Source organism: Etheostoma cragini, chromosome 21 (assembly GCF_013103735.1).
Source record: "Etheostoma cragini isolate CJK2018 chromosome 21, CSU_Ecrag_1.0, whole genome shotgun sequence".
Classification (NCBI taxonomy): Eukaryota; Metazoa; Chordata; class Actinopteri; order Perciformes; family Percidae; genus Etheostoma; species Etheostoma cragini.
In genome coordinates this window covers 20,426,726-20,444,608 of record NC_048427.1, presented here as the reverse complement: position 1 = coordinate 20,444,608, position 17,883 = coordinate 20,426,726, and the positions used below count along the sequence as shown (strand labels likewise).

The 17,883-nt window shown below is 42.5% G+C and overlaps 1 protein-coding gene across 1 annotated transcript in view; it reads left to right on the top strand.

The window, feature by feature from the left end:
- LOC117937053 (ras-related protein Rab-26) overlaps positions 1 to 17,883 on the top strand; it is an 81,139-nt gene that overhangs the window by 23,989 nt on the left and 39,267 nt on the right. Inside the window, exons 3-4 of the mRNA XM_034860696.1 lie at positions 8,182 to 8,223; positions 9,920 to 9,986. Coding sequence (XP_034716587.1) covers positions 8,182 to 8,223; positions 9,920 to 9,986 — 109 coding nt within the window. The remainder of the gene's footprint in view (positions 1 to 8,181; positions 8,224 to 9,919; positions 9,987 to 17,883) is intronic.

Sequence of the window (17,883 nt, the reverse complement as noted above, 5' to 3'; positions counted from 1 at the left end):
CTTAGAAATTAAGTGTTAACGAGCAGTTGGACAGGTGTACCTAATAAACTGGCCGGTGAGTGTATATATATATATATATATAAAAAAAAACCTCCGTTGGACTAACATCACATACACACGCTGTCCACATTGCTACCTGTCTTAAAGGGGAAGGGTTGGACGGTCATGTAAAAGGAGAACGGTGGAAGTTTACTTTTCTGTCAGGCATCAAAAAAGTTTTAGCGTCAACATCGCAACGTCCTGCGATGTGACTGGCGCACATGCGCACATCGCCATGTCGGTGCTAAAACACAATATCGTTTCTGCTGCAGCGCCGCGGCCGAGTTGCAGCTGATGGTGCGTCCCATACAGACGCTTACGGGTACGTCGTGAGTCAGCACCTGACACTGAGAGCCACTGACCAAGCGTCAGTATTTGACGAGGGAGTGGGAAAGGCTTGTGAACAGGAACACCAGGTTAAAGATTTCAAGACTTGAGCGACAGATGGAGCGGCACGGATATTACAGAGGTCAGGCCAGAGCACAGCATGAGGGAACAAGAATCTGGGGTGGGCGGGAGAGGGAGGAAGGTAGGAGGCTGAGCAGGGAAGATGACATTTTGAAAGGAAGCTGGCGGTTATGAGAATACAAAAAGCAAATACAGGAGAGAAATAGATTAGGAAGATTAAGTAGTGGGAAAAACAGAGCTACAGAGGGTGATAAATCCAGGATTAGCTGGTCTTATTGCCATTTGCAGAGTGAGCCATTCTGTGTCAACCACTGCAACATGAGAGGAGGGGTTACAAATTACAACAGACCGTGGCCTAAGAAGGCTCAATGTGCCTTTTACCTAGATTTGGCAATTTCCGATGACCGTGTTAACTGAAATTAATTTGCAGCCTATTGGACAAGCCTTTAACCAGTTTATTGAATAGGTGTTGACTGTCCATTTGGACATCACCTCTGTCAACTTAGCCAAAAACATGAACCTACAGGAGAGGTACCACTCATTTGGCTGCCTTAGCATTCAGTTTGAATTATCCTTAAAACCTTCCCATTTTATTATCTATACACTATTCAGTCGTTTTAGGAAAATGATCCTGAACGGAGTAAAGAGGCCACAGCCACTTTGATAGCTACACTAACATTATATCCATTTGGTAGACAGGTTGGTCCGAGGTGAATTATAAAGGGCCTTCATAATCCATAAGAACGAGAGCTAGATAAGACACAAGATACAGTCGTATCTTCAGCTCAGTGCTAACATCCATCCAGTATTTGTTGAGCTATTTTAGTGTGGATAGAAAGCCTGAGCCGTGATAAACACCATGACGGAAAGATAAAGAAAAGTTTGCCACCTACAGACCACAACTACATCTACAGGAAATCCAAGAGAAAGCCATCCCAATACCATCCCCATGCATTATCTGTCAGGGTATCGGACTGACAGATAATCTGGGAAAGTGTTGTTAAAAATATGTTGCAGCAGCAAGGCGTAGCAGGTGGGAAACTGCTTTAACCCTTGCCAGCTGCTGCACTGCTGTACACAGTCTCCCAGTTAATGATAAACCAGAAAACAAATATTCGGCTTTCGTGTGCTGCCTTTGGTCTCAATGGGCTTTCTGGTTGACTTCTGGCTGTGTTGGCTATCCAATCAAGAAAAAAAATGTCTGTTTCCTGAAGACGACAAGGCTAACAGAGCAGGCGGCTCGTACGGTTTGACAGGTCGGCGTGTAGCCCCGCCCTGATGCATCCCCTGCATTGTGGTCTATTTTAAATTAAATGGGACCGCAATTTACAGAATGAACATCATGCTTTGTTAAAGAAGACTAGCGATTGAGACCATAACCTTGTTAGAAAAATGTTTACTCAGGTAATAAATCAACTGGGAAGTAAACTCCTTTTCTAATAGCCTTCTATAAAAACTATTCAAACTTCTTTTTGAAGCTAATGGAGTCGCCGCCTGTTGGAAATCAGATGGAACTGGCATCACTTTTTAGGGCCGGAAGTTGTCACTTGATTACACCACACATTGCAACTTTTGCGTCCAGAATTAAGGTTTATCAGTTGGTTTTGACACTCACTTTTTGTCGGATAAACTACCACGGCCCCTCAAAGGACCATCATCAGCTAAACTCAACTACCAACTGCTGCTGATACGAGCGACAGCTCCTGGAGCTCTGTAGCCAGCGTCACGTGACCAGCCTAATTGGTTGGAGGTTGTCTAATTTTGTAGGACATCATATGAATTGATGTGCATATTTATTTCACATGCTATCATACAAACCCATCCAAGAGAACGCATTGTTTTATTAACTTTCATGCAACAATGAAGCAGTGAAGAGAACAAAGTTCCCAATTAAAATCCGCTGGGTACATTTTGTTGACTTCAAGTGTGATTTAATTTTCTCTTCGTCTGTGAAGTCGTCCATTAACCATGTTTCTGTGCAGCCTTTGTTTCTTTGACAGAGGGCCAAAGTGGGTGTTCATGCTACAGTACTTCATTTGAACCCAAGGCCAGCGAGAGGAAATTACTTCCTTTTATTTCTGAACTTTGGATTGCACTAGTGAGCAGATCTGTCATTGTCAAATAAGTGCCCACAGTTGTTCCTGTATTCATCGGTCGAAGAAAGAGTTTTCTTTTAATTTTTATTTACAAAAAATCATGTTTCCTCCTGAAAATTTGAAGAGTCAGCATACTGAAATAATGAACTCTCATTAAGTCAGTGCTGATTAGACAGAGTGCTGTTGAGGTGTGTGTGTGTGTGTGTGTGTGTGTGTGTGTGTGTGTGTGTGTGTGTGTGTGTGTGTGTGTGTTTGTGTTGTAAAACTGGCTGGCAGGTTCTCTGTTGACCTCCCAATAGTGAAGTGGTAGCCCAGAAGGAAATTAACAGCAGCTGAAAACCAAATGCTGATGTTTTGTTTGTGTCTGTTAAGTTTGTCTGAACTGCTACTTTTCCCCTATAAATATCTGCAGGAGAGTGTCAAATTCAGTGACACATCAAATGTGTCAGAAAGATGGAGTTAAAATAACATCATTAATGCTGCATCTGAAATGGATCGGTCAATACCAGCGAGTCAGCTCCTATTACTCTGTGGGTTGTTGAGATTTCTGGTAATAAAAACAGCAAGTGGTTACAAAAGAATCAATAAAAGTTCACAACAGTGTTTTCAATGCCAAGCAAACCAACAAAGGAACACCATTCTACAGTAACAGTCTTTTACACGAAGGCCAATACAGACTGCATTGATGAAAACATGTTACACTGGAGCTTCAAATGTGCCGCTCGATGGTGTTTTAAGCCCCCAACGTAGACTTCCAGGCACCCAATCCCTAACCCTAATCTTAGGCAACGTTGGGGGCTTAAAACACCAAACACCCTGCAATTTACTATTTCTCAAAGCATGTTATCTAACTATAAATAGAGGTGTGTGTGTGTGTGTGTGTGTGTGTGTGTGTGTGTGTGTCTGTATGAGTGTGTCTTAAATATCTCAAAAACGTTAATCTGATCTACTCAACACTTGGCGGATGCTGGGTACTCAATGACCTTGGCTTTGGAATTTGGAGCAGTTTGGACAGCGTTGAATATAATGAATACAACTAAACAACCACACAATAAAGGTTGAGGGGGGGGGGAAAGAATTGCTTCCATATCCCTTTTTAGTTTTTGCAACAATAATGACGAGACCGCATCATTAAACGCTAATGACGCAACAGTGTTGATGAAAAAGACAACACTAAAATATAGTACAGCAGCAATACAGGAGGACACGCAGCTAGCCTGTTCCGAACAGGACACTGCACTAGTAGATAGAATATGAATACAGTATGTATGATGGGAGTTGTTTTTGAGCTGGAGGACTTGTTGTGATGTGATTGCTCATATGCATTCAAAGTCAGTGCGAGTCAGGCTGGCAGGTTGATTGACAGATAGCTTCGAGGTGTCTGATTGTTGAGGCTGCTAATGAATAATAATGGTCATTTGTCAATAGCTCAGCATTGTGTGTACGTGTCCTCCTGTTTGGAGGACTTGTTGGAGTGATAGTGTATTACTGTGGGGCCCTACAGGTTCATACTAGTGAGAACATTAAAGTATGTTTACATGCTTTAATGGTGCTCTAAGTAATGTCACGCGTGCTACAGCAGATACAGCAGACATCTTCTCACTAACTGCCTCTCCCCAGAACACACTGTAAAAAACATCTCCTCACTATCTGCTAGCTGCCTGTCCCCAGAACACACTGTAAAAAACATCTCCTCACTATCTGCTAGCTGCCTGTCCCCTGAACACACTGTAAAAAACATCTCCTCACTATCTGCTAGCTGCTGTCCCCTGAACACACTGTAAAAAACATCTCCTCACTATCTGCCAATCCCCAGAACACACTGTAAAAAACATCTCCTCGCTATGTGGTAGCTGCCTGTCCCCAGAATAAACCACGGTCTTTGACAGCCCGGGTCTACAAACGGCAACAAAAACAAACTGTGCCAAACTGCACCACAAAGCATTCACAAACAGTGTCCCAGTGTCCCAGCCCTGTATGAGACTGTCTGAAATACTCTGCTGCATGCAGAAGTGCCCCTCTATGTGTTATTATTGATATAAATACTGATGCATTAACACAAGGCAGTATTTTAATGATGTAGCTGGTGTCGGGTGGTTTAATCCATAACGTTGCATTGAAGATTATCATATATTTTGTAAGTATTGTAAAATATGAAACAAGTGAGTATAATTGTTAGATGTAGTAAGGTATTTGCCCTCTATGTAATCCAAGTTGGAAGTGGTTCAAGGTGGCTGTAGGCAGTCATCCTTGAGCTCACGCTGAATCTGTTTTGTTGTCTGATCACAGAGCTTAAATTATGTTCCTCCAAAAATGACACTGGGACTGTAGCGTTGTGGTGTAGCAGATGGCTGTTGAGACGTTATCGTACATGGAGAGAATAAAAGACAGTAAACATTTTCATTGAGAAGCTATTTTATGTCTTTGAACTTTTTTGTTCTTTCTCAGACTTCCTTTCTACTGTTCTCTGCTTTCATTACTTTTGGTTATTGAGAAGCTGTGGCCGACCTCATCATAATATAAGAGGATGGAAGGGAGAGAGGGTTGAAAAAAAACAGTGACGAGTTTAAGGGGACAATGAGAAAAAGAGTAGGGATAGGAGAAAAGATGGAATTGAGTTATTGAAAAATCATTACCAGAGCGGCCATGCATATTGGTGCTTATAAGAGAGGGCAATTGTGTGTGTGTCTGTCTGTGTGTGTGTGTGTGTGTGTGTGTGTATGTGTGAGAGCGTGTGCGAGCAACTGCTCTTATCTTCTCAGGATCTGTCTTCATCTGCCCGCTAACAAAAATGTACGCAAAAAACATACAGATTTAGCATGGAACTCCCACTTCTCATCCTGCACATAGAGCTTGTTTCGAGTAGTCTCTGGAGCACGTGGCGGACACGGGAGACCTGGTCAGCTGCGTCTTTCGAAAAAATGAGCATGTCATCAAGATATATACATATACAAAATGGTTCAAAAAATCTCTGCGCACGTCATTACCAAGGCTTTGGAATTTCACAGGATTGTGCCCGCTTGTCGCGTCTCGCTACCTGCCCGCTGTCCTCCACATGAGGAGCACCGTGAGACCCCGTGGATCCACGCGACTACGCAGAAAGGCAGGCAGTGTCGCTCCTCGTGTGAAAAGCCCTTTGGTCAAAATATTTTCCTTTAGACATTCACTCCCAAACTAATAAGAATAATAGGGATGGAAAAAGATGGTGCAGAAGGTGATGGCCAGTCCTATTGTCAGGGTCAAGTCAAACTTCATACAGTTTGCCTATATTCTGGGATGTTTAAAAAGGATGTGGATATGACAAGGATTTATCTAAAACAGATCTTACTCAGGATGACTATAAGAATATCACTATATGTACAAAACCTTAATTTCCTTTAATTCTTTAATTTCTTCAAACCGGCTTCACATATCTACTTCTGCTCATCACAGAAAGCTGATTTCCCGTCAGAGCTGACACCATTCTGCTGGGTGGTGTTGCGGACTCAGTTATGTAACACACAGCCTACACAATGTTCTGCTAACATCTTTACTCCAGTGTAAAGTAAAACATTAGTAACACTGTGTGTCACCGTAACACTCCAGCTGCTTCCATCAGGCGTTAACACAGACATTTCTTCCATATAAAAAGAACCAAATAAACGGCTTATTGGCAACAGACTTGCAGTGACTCTTCATAACCCTTTCTGGTTACTTACAATGGTTGAAAGCCTTGAAACATCTGCTCCTTGGCAGCTGAATAGAGTGGTGGTGTTGGCGGTGGTGGAGCCAGAGTGCAGCATCAAATGGATTTGGACTGGCTGTCATTTAACTCCACTCCTCCATCAGTGCCAAACATAAAGCTGTTTGCTTGGTGCAATTTAGCATCATGGTCACTATGTCTGTTAAAAATACTGAATTACTGTGGATGGGAGGGATGAGTTAGCATGGCTTACCCCAGGAAATATCTCTTCCACCGTGGCTATGTGCTGGAAGAGGAAAAATATATATTTTTGATTATGTGGCAAACCTTCCCTGCAAAGCTACGAGTAGAGCAACATGCCTTGGTGGTGGTCTTGGTTTCTTGCACCCCCAGAACTGATACAATGGCTAGTGTCACTCTCTCTAGAACCTGACTCTACTTATGCAGTAGAACAGGTTTTCATATTTCTCCCCACAGAGTTCTCAAAGCATTTGATTGAATTGCAAATTCTGTGGTCTCATCATCCGGTCACACAGTCCCGGCACGCTTAGCATCTGCCTGCTAACATCACCCCATCCTGTTCTCCTTTTATCCCAAAAGACCGTGGAGCGAACACATCATGTGTCCAGGGCTTATCACCATCCAGACTCGGACACAGCATAATAGACATTTATGTGTGTTGGATTTCAAACCATTACACAACAGGATAACAACACATGTTTAAAATGCAAAGGAGAACACTTTTTTTGCGCTTGCACTAGCAGATACACTTGTACCTCTGTGAAACACATTACACTGGGTTGCTAATATTCTCACCGGGTCCCGACCAAGGCTGTGTGCTCATCAGTCTTGTGTGCCAATTGTAACACATCCCATGAAATGACAGACTGCTCTCCATCTAGTAGAATAGTGAAAAGGATGCAGGAGCTGCTGCCATTTTGTATGTGTGCGTGGGTCTCTGTGTGCGTGGGTCTCTGTGTGTGTGTGTGTGTGTGTGTGTGTGTGTGTGTGTGTGTCTGTCTGTGTGTGTGTGTGTTTTGACCCATTCTTTGTTGAACTTTAATGCTTTACAAACACCAAAATAAGTAAGAGCTGTCACTACACTTCTGAAGTGGTTTTGGAGAGGGAAATTAGGTAGAAATGCGCTGGTTGACTAGCATGACACCACTGTATTCAGATAATAATCAATCCGGGCTAACGTGAATGACAGTGACTGCATGTTGCTTCCTCTAAACTTCAGGTTGTGAAGTTGTAAGTCAGGTGATTTATGAACATAAAACACAGACTATTGTAGCTTCATTGACTACCCATCGAAACTATGACATCACTGTGTCAACGGCAGCTGCTGCCTACGGTACTACACACTGAGAGCCTCACTACCCATAACAATAACCCCTGTCGGACTAACATCACACACACACACACTGTCCACATGGCTACCTGTCTTAAAGGGGAAGGGTTGGACGGTAATAATCATGTAAAAGGAGAACGGTGGGCGTTTACTTTTCTATCAGGCATCAAAAAGTTTTAGCGTCAAAATCGCAACGTGTTATGTAACTATCGTGCGAGCGCACATCGTGATGTCGATGCTAAAACACAGTATCGTTCAGCCCTAGAACTAACCCTAACTGTCCCGTTCTTGTGCCTCATGTCGGTTACACGTACCCAGAGCGTCAAAAAGTGACACAAAGAGTCCTGACCATGACGCCAAAGGGCTAGATGCTACAGAAGACCTTTTTGGGTCAGTAAGAAATGTCAAGGCGCCTGACCAAACCTCGCTTGTTGACGCGCTGGGTGTGAGAACATGTTGACCCCAGGCTTAGATCCTCCTGTACCCTGGCCTCTGTAATGTTTTTAATCACTTGTATGAAGTGTTTGCCACTTTCTTACTTCTCTGTTCCTATTGCCTTGCTTTCAATATCTGCAATCCTGTTTTTGTATTTTTTTGTCTTTCAGAATAAAGTAATGAGCATTGATGCTATGAAGGTGAAACTGCAGGTAAGAAAAACAATGTACTGTGTCTCTGAGAATCTTTTAGTTTCTGCTTGAACTCTTAAGAGTCTGCTCTCATTTTGTCTTAGTGAGGATATATGAGTTCTATTAAATAACAAATCACAAGCAACTGTTTTTCCTGGCGTACACACAACCCATACATCTTCACTGCCTGCTGTGGGAGGGCGAGGACGCCCAAACGATGACTTAATGAGGCCTTAGTTAATCTCTATCAGTCAATTAGCCTGCTGCTCTGGCTAACTGAAGACACTAGAGGGAATTACGGACTTTCTATCCGGTGATCAGGCCTGAAAGTTATCAGCGAGAGGCGCACAGAGATGCCGATGAAGCCTCGTTCAAGAACAGCATTAGATACTGTCTGAGCTTTCCCCTCAATTACACAACACTCACGCTCTCCCTCCCTCCAACTCTCTCATCTTGGATGGATCTGTGTTCATCCATCACTCTGATTTCCCATGAATGAGCTTAATGAAAGTTGCAGTTCTGATCCATCAACCTCTGGGTTATGGGTGAGCACGCTTCCGCTGCGCCTCCACTGAAAATCACCCCGGATGGGACTCTAACGCACAAATCCCTGGTGGAGGAGGCCAGTCCCGTTCTCCATTAGGCCACTGGGCCTTTACATCCCACTGACTTACCAGTTCCAGGAATATCCGGTGAATGCCCCTATGAAGCAACAATATGAGAGGAAAAATGTGTGCTTTTTAATAACACAACAATGGCCCCTGATTCCACTGTCATGGAGCCCCAGAAGGGTCATGGCAAGAATTTTTTCAGGGGTCTATTTTTGCGTTCCCTCGCAATATGTTTTGCATTACCTCGCAAAACATTTCATCTTCCATTCAGTCGGAGCCTTGTGTCTATTTCATTCAGCTACCCAGCGCAATGAATGACCTTGTTGGATTTTACTGAGAATTATGCTGATATCGACCTTCTGCTCAATGTGCACATTCAAATCTCATATATATGCAGCTCCCTAATAGCATTACAAAGGGACAAGGTTAGTTTAGAGACAATTCAAAAATACAGCCTGCACTGTGGTTACAATCAACTATGGCTTCAACCCTTCCAGTCGCCTATATGTTCATTTTTCTACCTGTAATGTATTCTCGGAATATATTAAACTATAGTGTACTATATTCCTGTACTGTGTGGGACAAATCCATTAATCACATCAAATTAACATCAACAATTACATCATGGTCTGGTGTCTGCATATGGGCTGTAAGGGAAGGGTGAAGTAGCGGCCAGATGTTATAAATGAAGCAGGAAAACAATGACAGAGCAAGTGTACCAAAGGGGGATTAGATACACTGTAAATGCCCTACATAACACCCAGTCATTATTACATACTCTGTTATTGTGAAGCCCAGGAGTTATTTTAAATATTACGTACGATGAGGAAAAATGTTATGTCAGACCGTCGTTTTGGTCTAACACAATCCTGTTTGGCTGCTTAGCTTACATTTTTGCATTTATATTTTTAAAGAAATAATTTTAATTAAATGCAGAGTCACTTTGACAACAGAACCACAAACACCTCTTCAGCCTGGGTAAAAATGAGCTTGGCAGATGTTTAAGAATTTTGTTTATGAATCAGAAAAAACTTGGCACACAGAGACATGCTCACATTTTTATGGTATCAGATGTTAACGACAACCCTGTTGTTCTTCCCGTCTAGATTTGGGACACTGCTGGACAAGAGCGTTTCCGGAGCGTCACACATGCTTACTACCGCGATGCTAACGGTAGGATTCCCTCGTGAGCCTGTTATTTTGTGACTGACATCTTCTCCTCTACCTTACCTATCTTTTAATTTCTCCTGACACAGCCAGACTGCGTGACCGATGGGTCATTGCCTTTGTTTTCTTCAAATGAAAAGTTTTAACCCTGTTGCCCCCTCTTTCCTGTTGGTATAGCAAAAAACACCCAAAGGCTGCAGGTGATTGGATGTGTGTGTGTGTGTGTGTGTGTGTGTGCGTGTGCTTGTGTGCAGGTGTTTTCTTAAGCGAGAGCCATAACCATTGGGTGGGAAAATGAGCCTATCTCTCACACAGCAGGTGTGGAACAGCTATGAGAAATTCGTGTGTGTGTGTGTGTGTGTGTGTGTGTGTGTGTGTGTGTGTGTGTGTGTGTGTGTGTGTGTGTGTGTGTGTGTGTGTGTGTGTGTGTGTGTGTGTGTGTGTGTGTGTGTGTGTGTGTGTGTGTGTGTGTGTGTGTGTGTGTGTGTGTGTGTGTGTGTGGCCGTTGTATCTCAATAACAACCCCACTGAGCACAGATAGAGGTTGGCCTCGGGCCAACCTGGATGAGCAGGCGTTGCAGAACAATGAATATATACAGCTGCGAACAAGATAGCACTATAATGGGTGGTTGTTGTGTATGCGATCCCGTTGTACCTATGAGCCGGTGTGGGATTCAATGTGTGTTCAGGTTTGTAGAAGTGTGAAAATGGGTTTTGAATGGGTGATGTAGATAATTGTAATTGCATGCATCACATTATCTGTAACTACTGTTTGTGTGAGCGCGTTGCTGGCCAGTTGCCCGGTGTTATTCGGATCTGTTAGGGCAACAGTTTACCCTCGCTGATCTTTAACAAGGCACCCAGGGAGAGCCTCGGGCCTGCGAGTTGTCCGTCTGTTACTGTCTTTTAAATTAGGCCCATTCAGTCTCGACGTGCAGGACCAGGGGAGAGGAATCAGCCCTGATGCAGCTGTCACAAAATCGGTCAATTTTAGTTGACTGTTTTTCGTGACTGACTTTGAAATATAAAGATCTGACAATTAGAGGGCTCTGCCTCGTTTGTGAGCATCTGCAGATAAAAGGGAGCAAGTCCAATGTCTTAAAATAGACTGAACAATTTGCAGTGCCTTGAAAGTTGGAGTCCACACAGCATTCTGGGGTAAGAGAAAAACATCCTCTGGCTGATAAATTGATAAATTCAATTCAATTTATTGCACTGTTGTGACAAAAAGTGAGCTGGGCCAGAAGGCAAAGCTCTCGATCTACCATTTTTAATTCCTTCCCTCACCTGTGGTCATGAAGGCGGGGTCATGGCCGAAAGAACGAGATCCAGGGCACAAGCAGCCTAAATGGTGGAAACTAGGTGGCCTGGGAATGCCTCGGGATCCCCCAGTCAGAGCTAGTTAATGTGGGAAGGGAAAGGGAAGTTTGCGGTCCGGATACCAAATAAGTGGACGAAGATGGATGGATGGATGGATGGAGGGATGGATACGTGACATCCAACAGAATTTCCGGCAGAACGCGAGCAATCCGAATCCCTAATTATGTAGATTTACATTTTGCTTTCTAGATTTTTTTATCATTATTATTTTCCGTCTTCTCATAAAACATTAGCCAAGCGCAAATCCTGGGCTCAGTTACACATATTCCTTTAGAGACTCTCACTATAAAACTTTGACCTACTATAGTCAAAGTTTTTTTCCACCGAACAGCTCCACCGGCATCTGCTATTAGATTTGAGCACATAAGGTGCTAAACTGAAAAGTCACCACAAGTGACAATGTAAATGGAAAGTGCACAGGCTGCCAGCAACTGGAACATCTCCAGTCTGCCGGTTATGTATCTACGAAAATAGATTCTTCTACAGCAAATGAGTCACAATCCATCACCACTTCTTATGAATACAGGTCTGCTTTGTGGGTTGTTTCTCTCTCTGATATATATCCTGCATCACCCTGTATTTAGTAACTCATACCTGGCATGAACCATCTGATGCAGAGAGTGAGTAAGAGAAAAAACCCACAGCACTGAAAGATTGGCAGCAAACATTGAGACAAGAGATTTGGGACGTTCCTGCGAAATTGCAGTTTCAAAAATCTTGGTCTTATCTTATCATAGTCTTGGCAATTGTTCCTGTTACATTGCCACTGTACACAACATGCTAATTGCTCTGATGTGGAAAATGCAGTATTATAAAAAAAAAAGAAGACAACAAATAAAGTAAAATAGGTCATACAAGTGTTAGAGAAATGTTAAAAACCAAAGTAAATGTTAAAATCACTAACCAGCCGTTCATCAAACCGAGTTTGTGATCCAACTTTGACCTACCTCGGTCAAATTTAAATTTCCTTATTTGTAAATCCACACAGCTGAGATGTATTTTTCGCAAATCCCCTTTTTATGCACTCACAAATTAAGGGGGTAGCGCAAGGTCAGCTATGGTAAAGTCTATATCAACAACGTTTCAGTTCCAGGATTATTCAGGTGCCGCCAGGAAGATTCGCTGGATGTCCCTGATTTTGGCCGGAGGTTCACCTTCTGTTACCTTCTGATGACAGTTACCTTCCATTTTCTTTTTGTTGGCAACTTAAACTCTGGTAGATTCATGAGGACTATGGTTACCTGGTCCTCAGATCTCTGCAGGGTAAATCCAGACAGCTAGCTAGACTATCTGTCCAATCTGAGGACTATGATTACCTGGTCCTCAGGTCTCTGCAGGGTAAATCCAGAGAGCTAGCTAGACTGTCTGTCCAATCTGAGGACTATGGTTACCTGGTCCTCAGATCTCTGCAGGGTTAATCCAGACAGCTAGCTAGACTATCTGTCCAATCTGAGGTCTATGGTTACCTGGTCCTCAGATCTCTGCAGGGTTAATCCAGACAGCTAGCTAGACTATCTGTCCAATCTGAGGACTATGGTTACCTGGTCCTCAGATCTCTGCAGGGTAAATCCAGACCGCTAGCTAGACTATCTGTCCAATCTGAGGACTATGGTTACCTGGTCCTCAGATCTCTGCAGGGTTAATCCAGACAGCTAGCTAGACTGTTTGTCCAATCTGTTTTCTGACTCACAACTAAAACGACTTTTGAACGTACAAAAACAAGTTCCTTCCCAAGGCGATTTTGCAGTGGCACCGTTGCTCCGTCTGGTCTTGCTTAATAGCACTTTGACAGGACCCGGGAGGCCTACTGGCACCTCTCCAGCTGCCAGTCAACACTTTACACTTAGTCCGTTCCAGGAGTTTAAACCCCAACTCCCCAATGACTGAGCTACTGCTGTGTGCTGTGCACACATTTAGTTTCCCCATAACTGAGGGAGTATACCAGTGTTAGTTATACTTGCTTAGAGTTTACCTCAGAAAAGTGCATAAAATAGTCTGGTTAAACTTGTTTAACACCCTGTCCAGTTGATCGTCTGACAGCCCATTTTTCTTGCCCCATTGGACTTTGATATAGCGATGCCGCTCCACAGTGGTACAATGGTATTATAACTGATGGAAATGATGCGCAAAACAATAAGATGGTCGAGTAGAGCGAGTGCAGTTTAGTAATGTGTCTCCCTGCCAGTGTGCAGAGGATTTTTAAAAATAATATACATTTTGTTCGATATTTAGTTATTTAAGAATCCAATATGGCATTATATTGGCTGATATTTTAAAAAAACAATCCAGAAACGGGTCACATAACAAACAGATTTCCTTTACATTAGTAATTTGTAGTTATTTATGAGTTTGCACTAAAATAATATAAGAATTAGTCACAACAGAACAGAGGAACATCAAAATATATTAAAGGTCTGATAAATAAAATTTATAAAAATACAAACTTAAGAAATGAAACTTAAAGTTCTTTGAACAAAAGCACAGTAACAAAAAATATTTGTCAGTGTTACCAACAGGGACGTTGTAGAGCGTCCTCTGGTGGACAGACTATGCAACACCAACACTCAAAACATGGTTGACAGTCCGTTTTTATTTTTTAAATATTCATTTATCATTTATAATGACGTATAAATGATTCTGCTGAATGAATATTTACCGATGGATCGGGAAATGCCTGATATCGTCCCGCCGATAATATTGGCCTGCTATATATCTGTTGGTCTCTAGTTTCTTTTACCCAGACATTTAAAAAAATACTACATTTTAGAGCTTTAATTGCAGTATTATGAAACTGTGGTAATTTTGCTGAAGGTTATCATACCCTCAGAATCGTATACTGGCATGTGACTATTGCTCACAATAACAGTGTGCTTGCATGCTGATGTTAAACAGGTTTATTATTTACCATGTGACCTCGAAGTGACACTTTGCCCTTAGACAGCTTTTGTTTATTTTTTTCAGCTTTGGTCTAAATCTGGACTGTCATTAAACCCTTAATGAGAGAACAGGAAGATCCAGACAGTCAGTGCTAATGAGCTGATGGCTGCAGTGAGCGCAGAGCTGCTCATCTGGTGTAGCCTTAACGGTTCAAGGTCCAGCTGGGTCCAGAAACCAGCCCCTCTTTTTCCCCACCTCTCCACCAGTGGAGGTGACAGTTTTTCATTCCCACAGCATGGCGCAAACACCACAGGGTGCTAAAAAAGAGGTGCAAAAGCTGACTCGCTGCAGGAGAAAAGTAACGAAAGCCGTAGACAGGAAAGAGAGGGCCAGCGATGTAGAATTAGAGAGGATATTGAGAGATTGGAACCTAATGCAAGCGTGAGTGGTAGAAGGTGAAATATGGAGACATTTTAGGTTAGATAAATTTGATCAAATCAAGACATGAAACAAGATATCCAGAGGAACAAAGTAGTCCGACCGGTTCAAATATGCTACCAATTAGTGTTCAAACTCGCAAGGCCGGCTGAAGCTGGAAGCACTGTAGACAAGAAGCAACTGGCACTAATCAGCTAATGTAGAACAAGAGAGCAGGGTGGATAAAATGCTAGAGAGAAATCACTGCACAGCTTTGCATAGAAGCTCGTCCTGTAAAGGAGTGGCATTATGATGGCAGCGCCCTATAATGAGCACAGGGGATTTAACGAAGAATAGAATTCATGGTTGTTAGGAGTGCTCAGGTAATAGAAGAGAGAGAGAAGCTTTAGTCCATTCCCGTTATGCACTTATCCTTTATGACCGAGATATTCAACAGGGGGTCCATGACCCCTAAGGGGTTCTCAAAGTTAGTCCAGTTTATAAAACATTTTTTTTTTTGTTTCTTTTTTTCAAAAATGAATATATGTCTGAAAATATACACTTAAGGTGCCATGGCATAAAAATGTCACTTAATGAGGTTTTACATTAATACGCGTTCCCCCAGCCTGCCTATGGTCCCCCAGTGGGTAGAAATGGTGATGGGTGTAAACCGAGCCCTGGGTATCTTGCTCTGTCTTTGAGAAAATGAAAGCTCAGATGGGCCGAGCTGGAATCTGGCCCCAAATGAGGTCATAAGGGGCAAGGTTACCTCACCTGTCTCTGCTTTGCCCGCCCAGAGAATTTGGCCCCACCCTAAGAGAGAGAGACATCATGGCTTTCAAATGAGCAAAGTGGCAGTTGGTCAAGGCCACACCCCCAGCCTTCACCTAAGGCCAATATAAAAGCATCCAAAGACCATTATGTTATGGGTACTTTAACGTGAATCTAACATTTTAATAGCAAAGATAAATGGGCCTAAGATTCACTTCAATTCATTTCATCCACGAAGCAATGTTTAATGCAACTTAATTTTAAACAGCATATGTTGTACTACGTAGTAATGACAGATGATGTGGAGGCATGTTGCTACTTAATTTAGATGTGTAAAATGATTGTATTCCTAAGGAATTATTCAGTCAGATAAGTCTCTTTGTAACATAGATGTCACATTTTCAAATTATTGACATTTCAGCTTGAAATGGAACTCCTCCAATGTCCTTTCCCAATACCTAATCGCAGAAAAAAAGACCCAACTGGATGACTTGAAAGGAACAGAATGACAGAGTGTGCATTTCATGGCCCAGGCAATGACTGCCTTACACATGACCGCTCCAAATGGTGGTGTATGATTAAAAGGTTCAGGGGTGTATTGTTTAGAACGAGGGGCTTTGGTTGCTTCATATCCCTGCAATGGCTTTTATCGCCTTCCTCTTGGGGTGAGGAGGGGGTTGTGGCTTTAAAGCCACATACCAGTTTTGTATTTATTAGTGCTGTAGAGATGTGGATATTTAATTTCGTTGAATATTTATGTCCCTGTTACCAAATTAGAGAGCAACTGGTGTGTGTGGAAATGGGTTCCCTAATTTAAGACAGCATTTTCCATAAACACATACACATAAAGCCAGTTGTAGCAAGAACATAGTCAGTACAACCACAGTCTGAGCAGCTCCACTGGAATGGTTGGAGGTTGATGGCTTTGCTCAAGGGCCTCAGAGGGAGGGACAAGTGCTGCTCTTCCATTTCCCCAGCCAGATTTTTGTCGGTATGGGGATTGAACCAGCAACCTCACACTCAACGCGTCTCTAACCTTTAGTCTACCACCACTACCTTCTATATCGAATCCTAAGTAGGAACCAAGATGAAACATCAAATTAATTGTTGTTTAACCCGCTAGACACGTGCATAGGAAATTAAATGTCTAAACAACTAAATTGTTTTATTTTCAGTATTCTACAACTCCAGCTCCCGCTATGTTTTTTTTACAGTGTGCAATGGCTAAGACTCGTTGGCATTGTATAGGTCAGGGCATTATATTGTGTAACAGTCTGTGTATTCATGCCAAACCTTTATAGTATAGGGGTCACAGTCCAGTGCACTCAGCCACATGCCCAATACAGATTGATGCATGTTTTGTGGAAGTGAAGTTCACAAGCGCCAGTTCCGCGCCGAGACCTTAAGATCTAGAAGTTGATTGCTGTGCGAGTCAGTCAACCTATGGCGAGCACAAATAAAGCCCTGGAGCTTGGGAGACCCATCTTCCTGTCTGCTCCAACAGAACCTGAGAGACAGTTGTGTGTAAGACAGGGACGGTGTGTCAGCTCTGCTCCACTGTTGGAGCACATTCGACAGCATCACCCACCGGGACGATAAATGTTTGGATGCTTACAAAGTTTAAATATAGCCAAGAAGTACAGCAGAAATATCTCAAATGTTCTTTTTTTTCCCAAGAGCTGGTAGGTTTAGAAACGTTCTTCATATTCCCTTTGAACATGAACAGTATTATTTGAGTTCCTTTTTTATTTATATTTTTATTGCTATTTATATGTTGCTGAGGCTCCCGTCTTTTTTATTTTGTTATTGCTTACAGCTTTTACGCTGTTTTTGTGTTTTCTTTTGTTCGGTAAATTGACATGAAAAAGAACCTGATGACATCCACCAAAAGCTTATGGAAACTGTGGTTCCAAAACCTCGTTAGACCCCTGGTTTAATGGAGACCGAATACCAGGAGCGGCCTACTCCGGGTTCTTCACATGTCATGGGCAGTGCTCTACAAAAAATAGTTACCCATCACTCAGTGTGGGTTTCTTGATTCCGAGTGCCACATGCCCCCAACATGGCGGACATGAACTACAGTGGCTTGAGAAAGTTTACACACTCAGGCTGAAGGTGATTAAAAAGAGGAATAGAAAAACATTTTTTGGAAATTAATCTTAATGCCTTGATTCAAAAAATGGAGGAAAATCCGACCTTTTAAAGACACCAATTGTCTTTGTGAATGAATACTGTATCGTGAATAAATAGATAAATGTTCCTTAAATCTTCCTTAAAATACAGGGGCATAAGTAGACACCTTCTACGCTAAATTCCCATAGAAGCAGGCAGATTTGGGTTTTTAAAGGCCAGTTATTTCATGAATCAGGATACTATGCATACTGTCATGGGCTATTTTCCATTCAGCTTAAACACTCCCAAGAAACTCCAGGACACAGTTGATTCATTTCCATGAAGT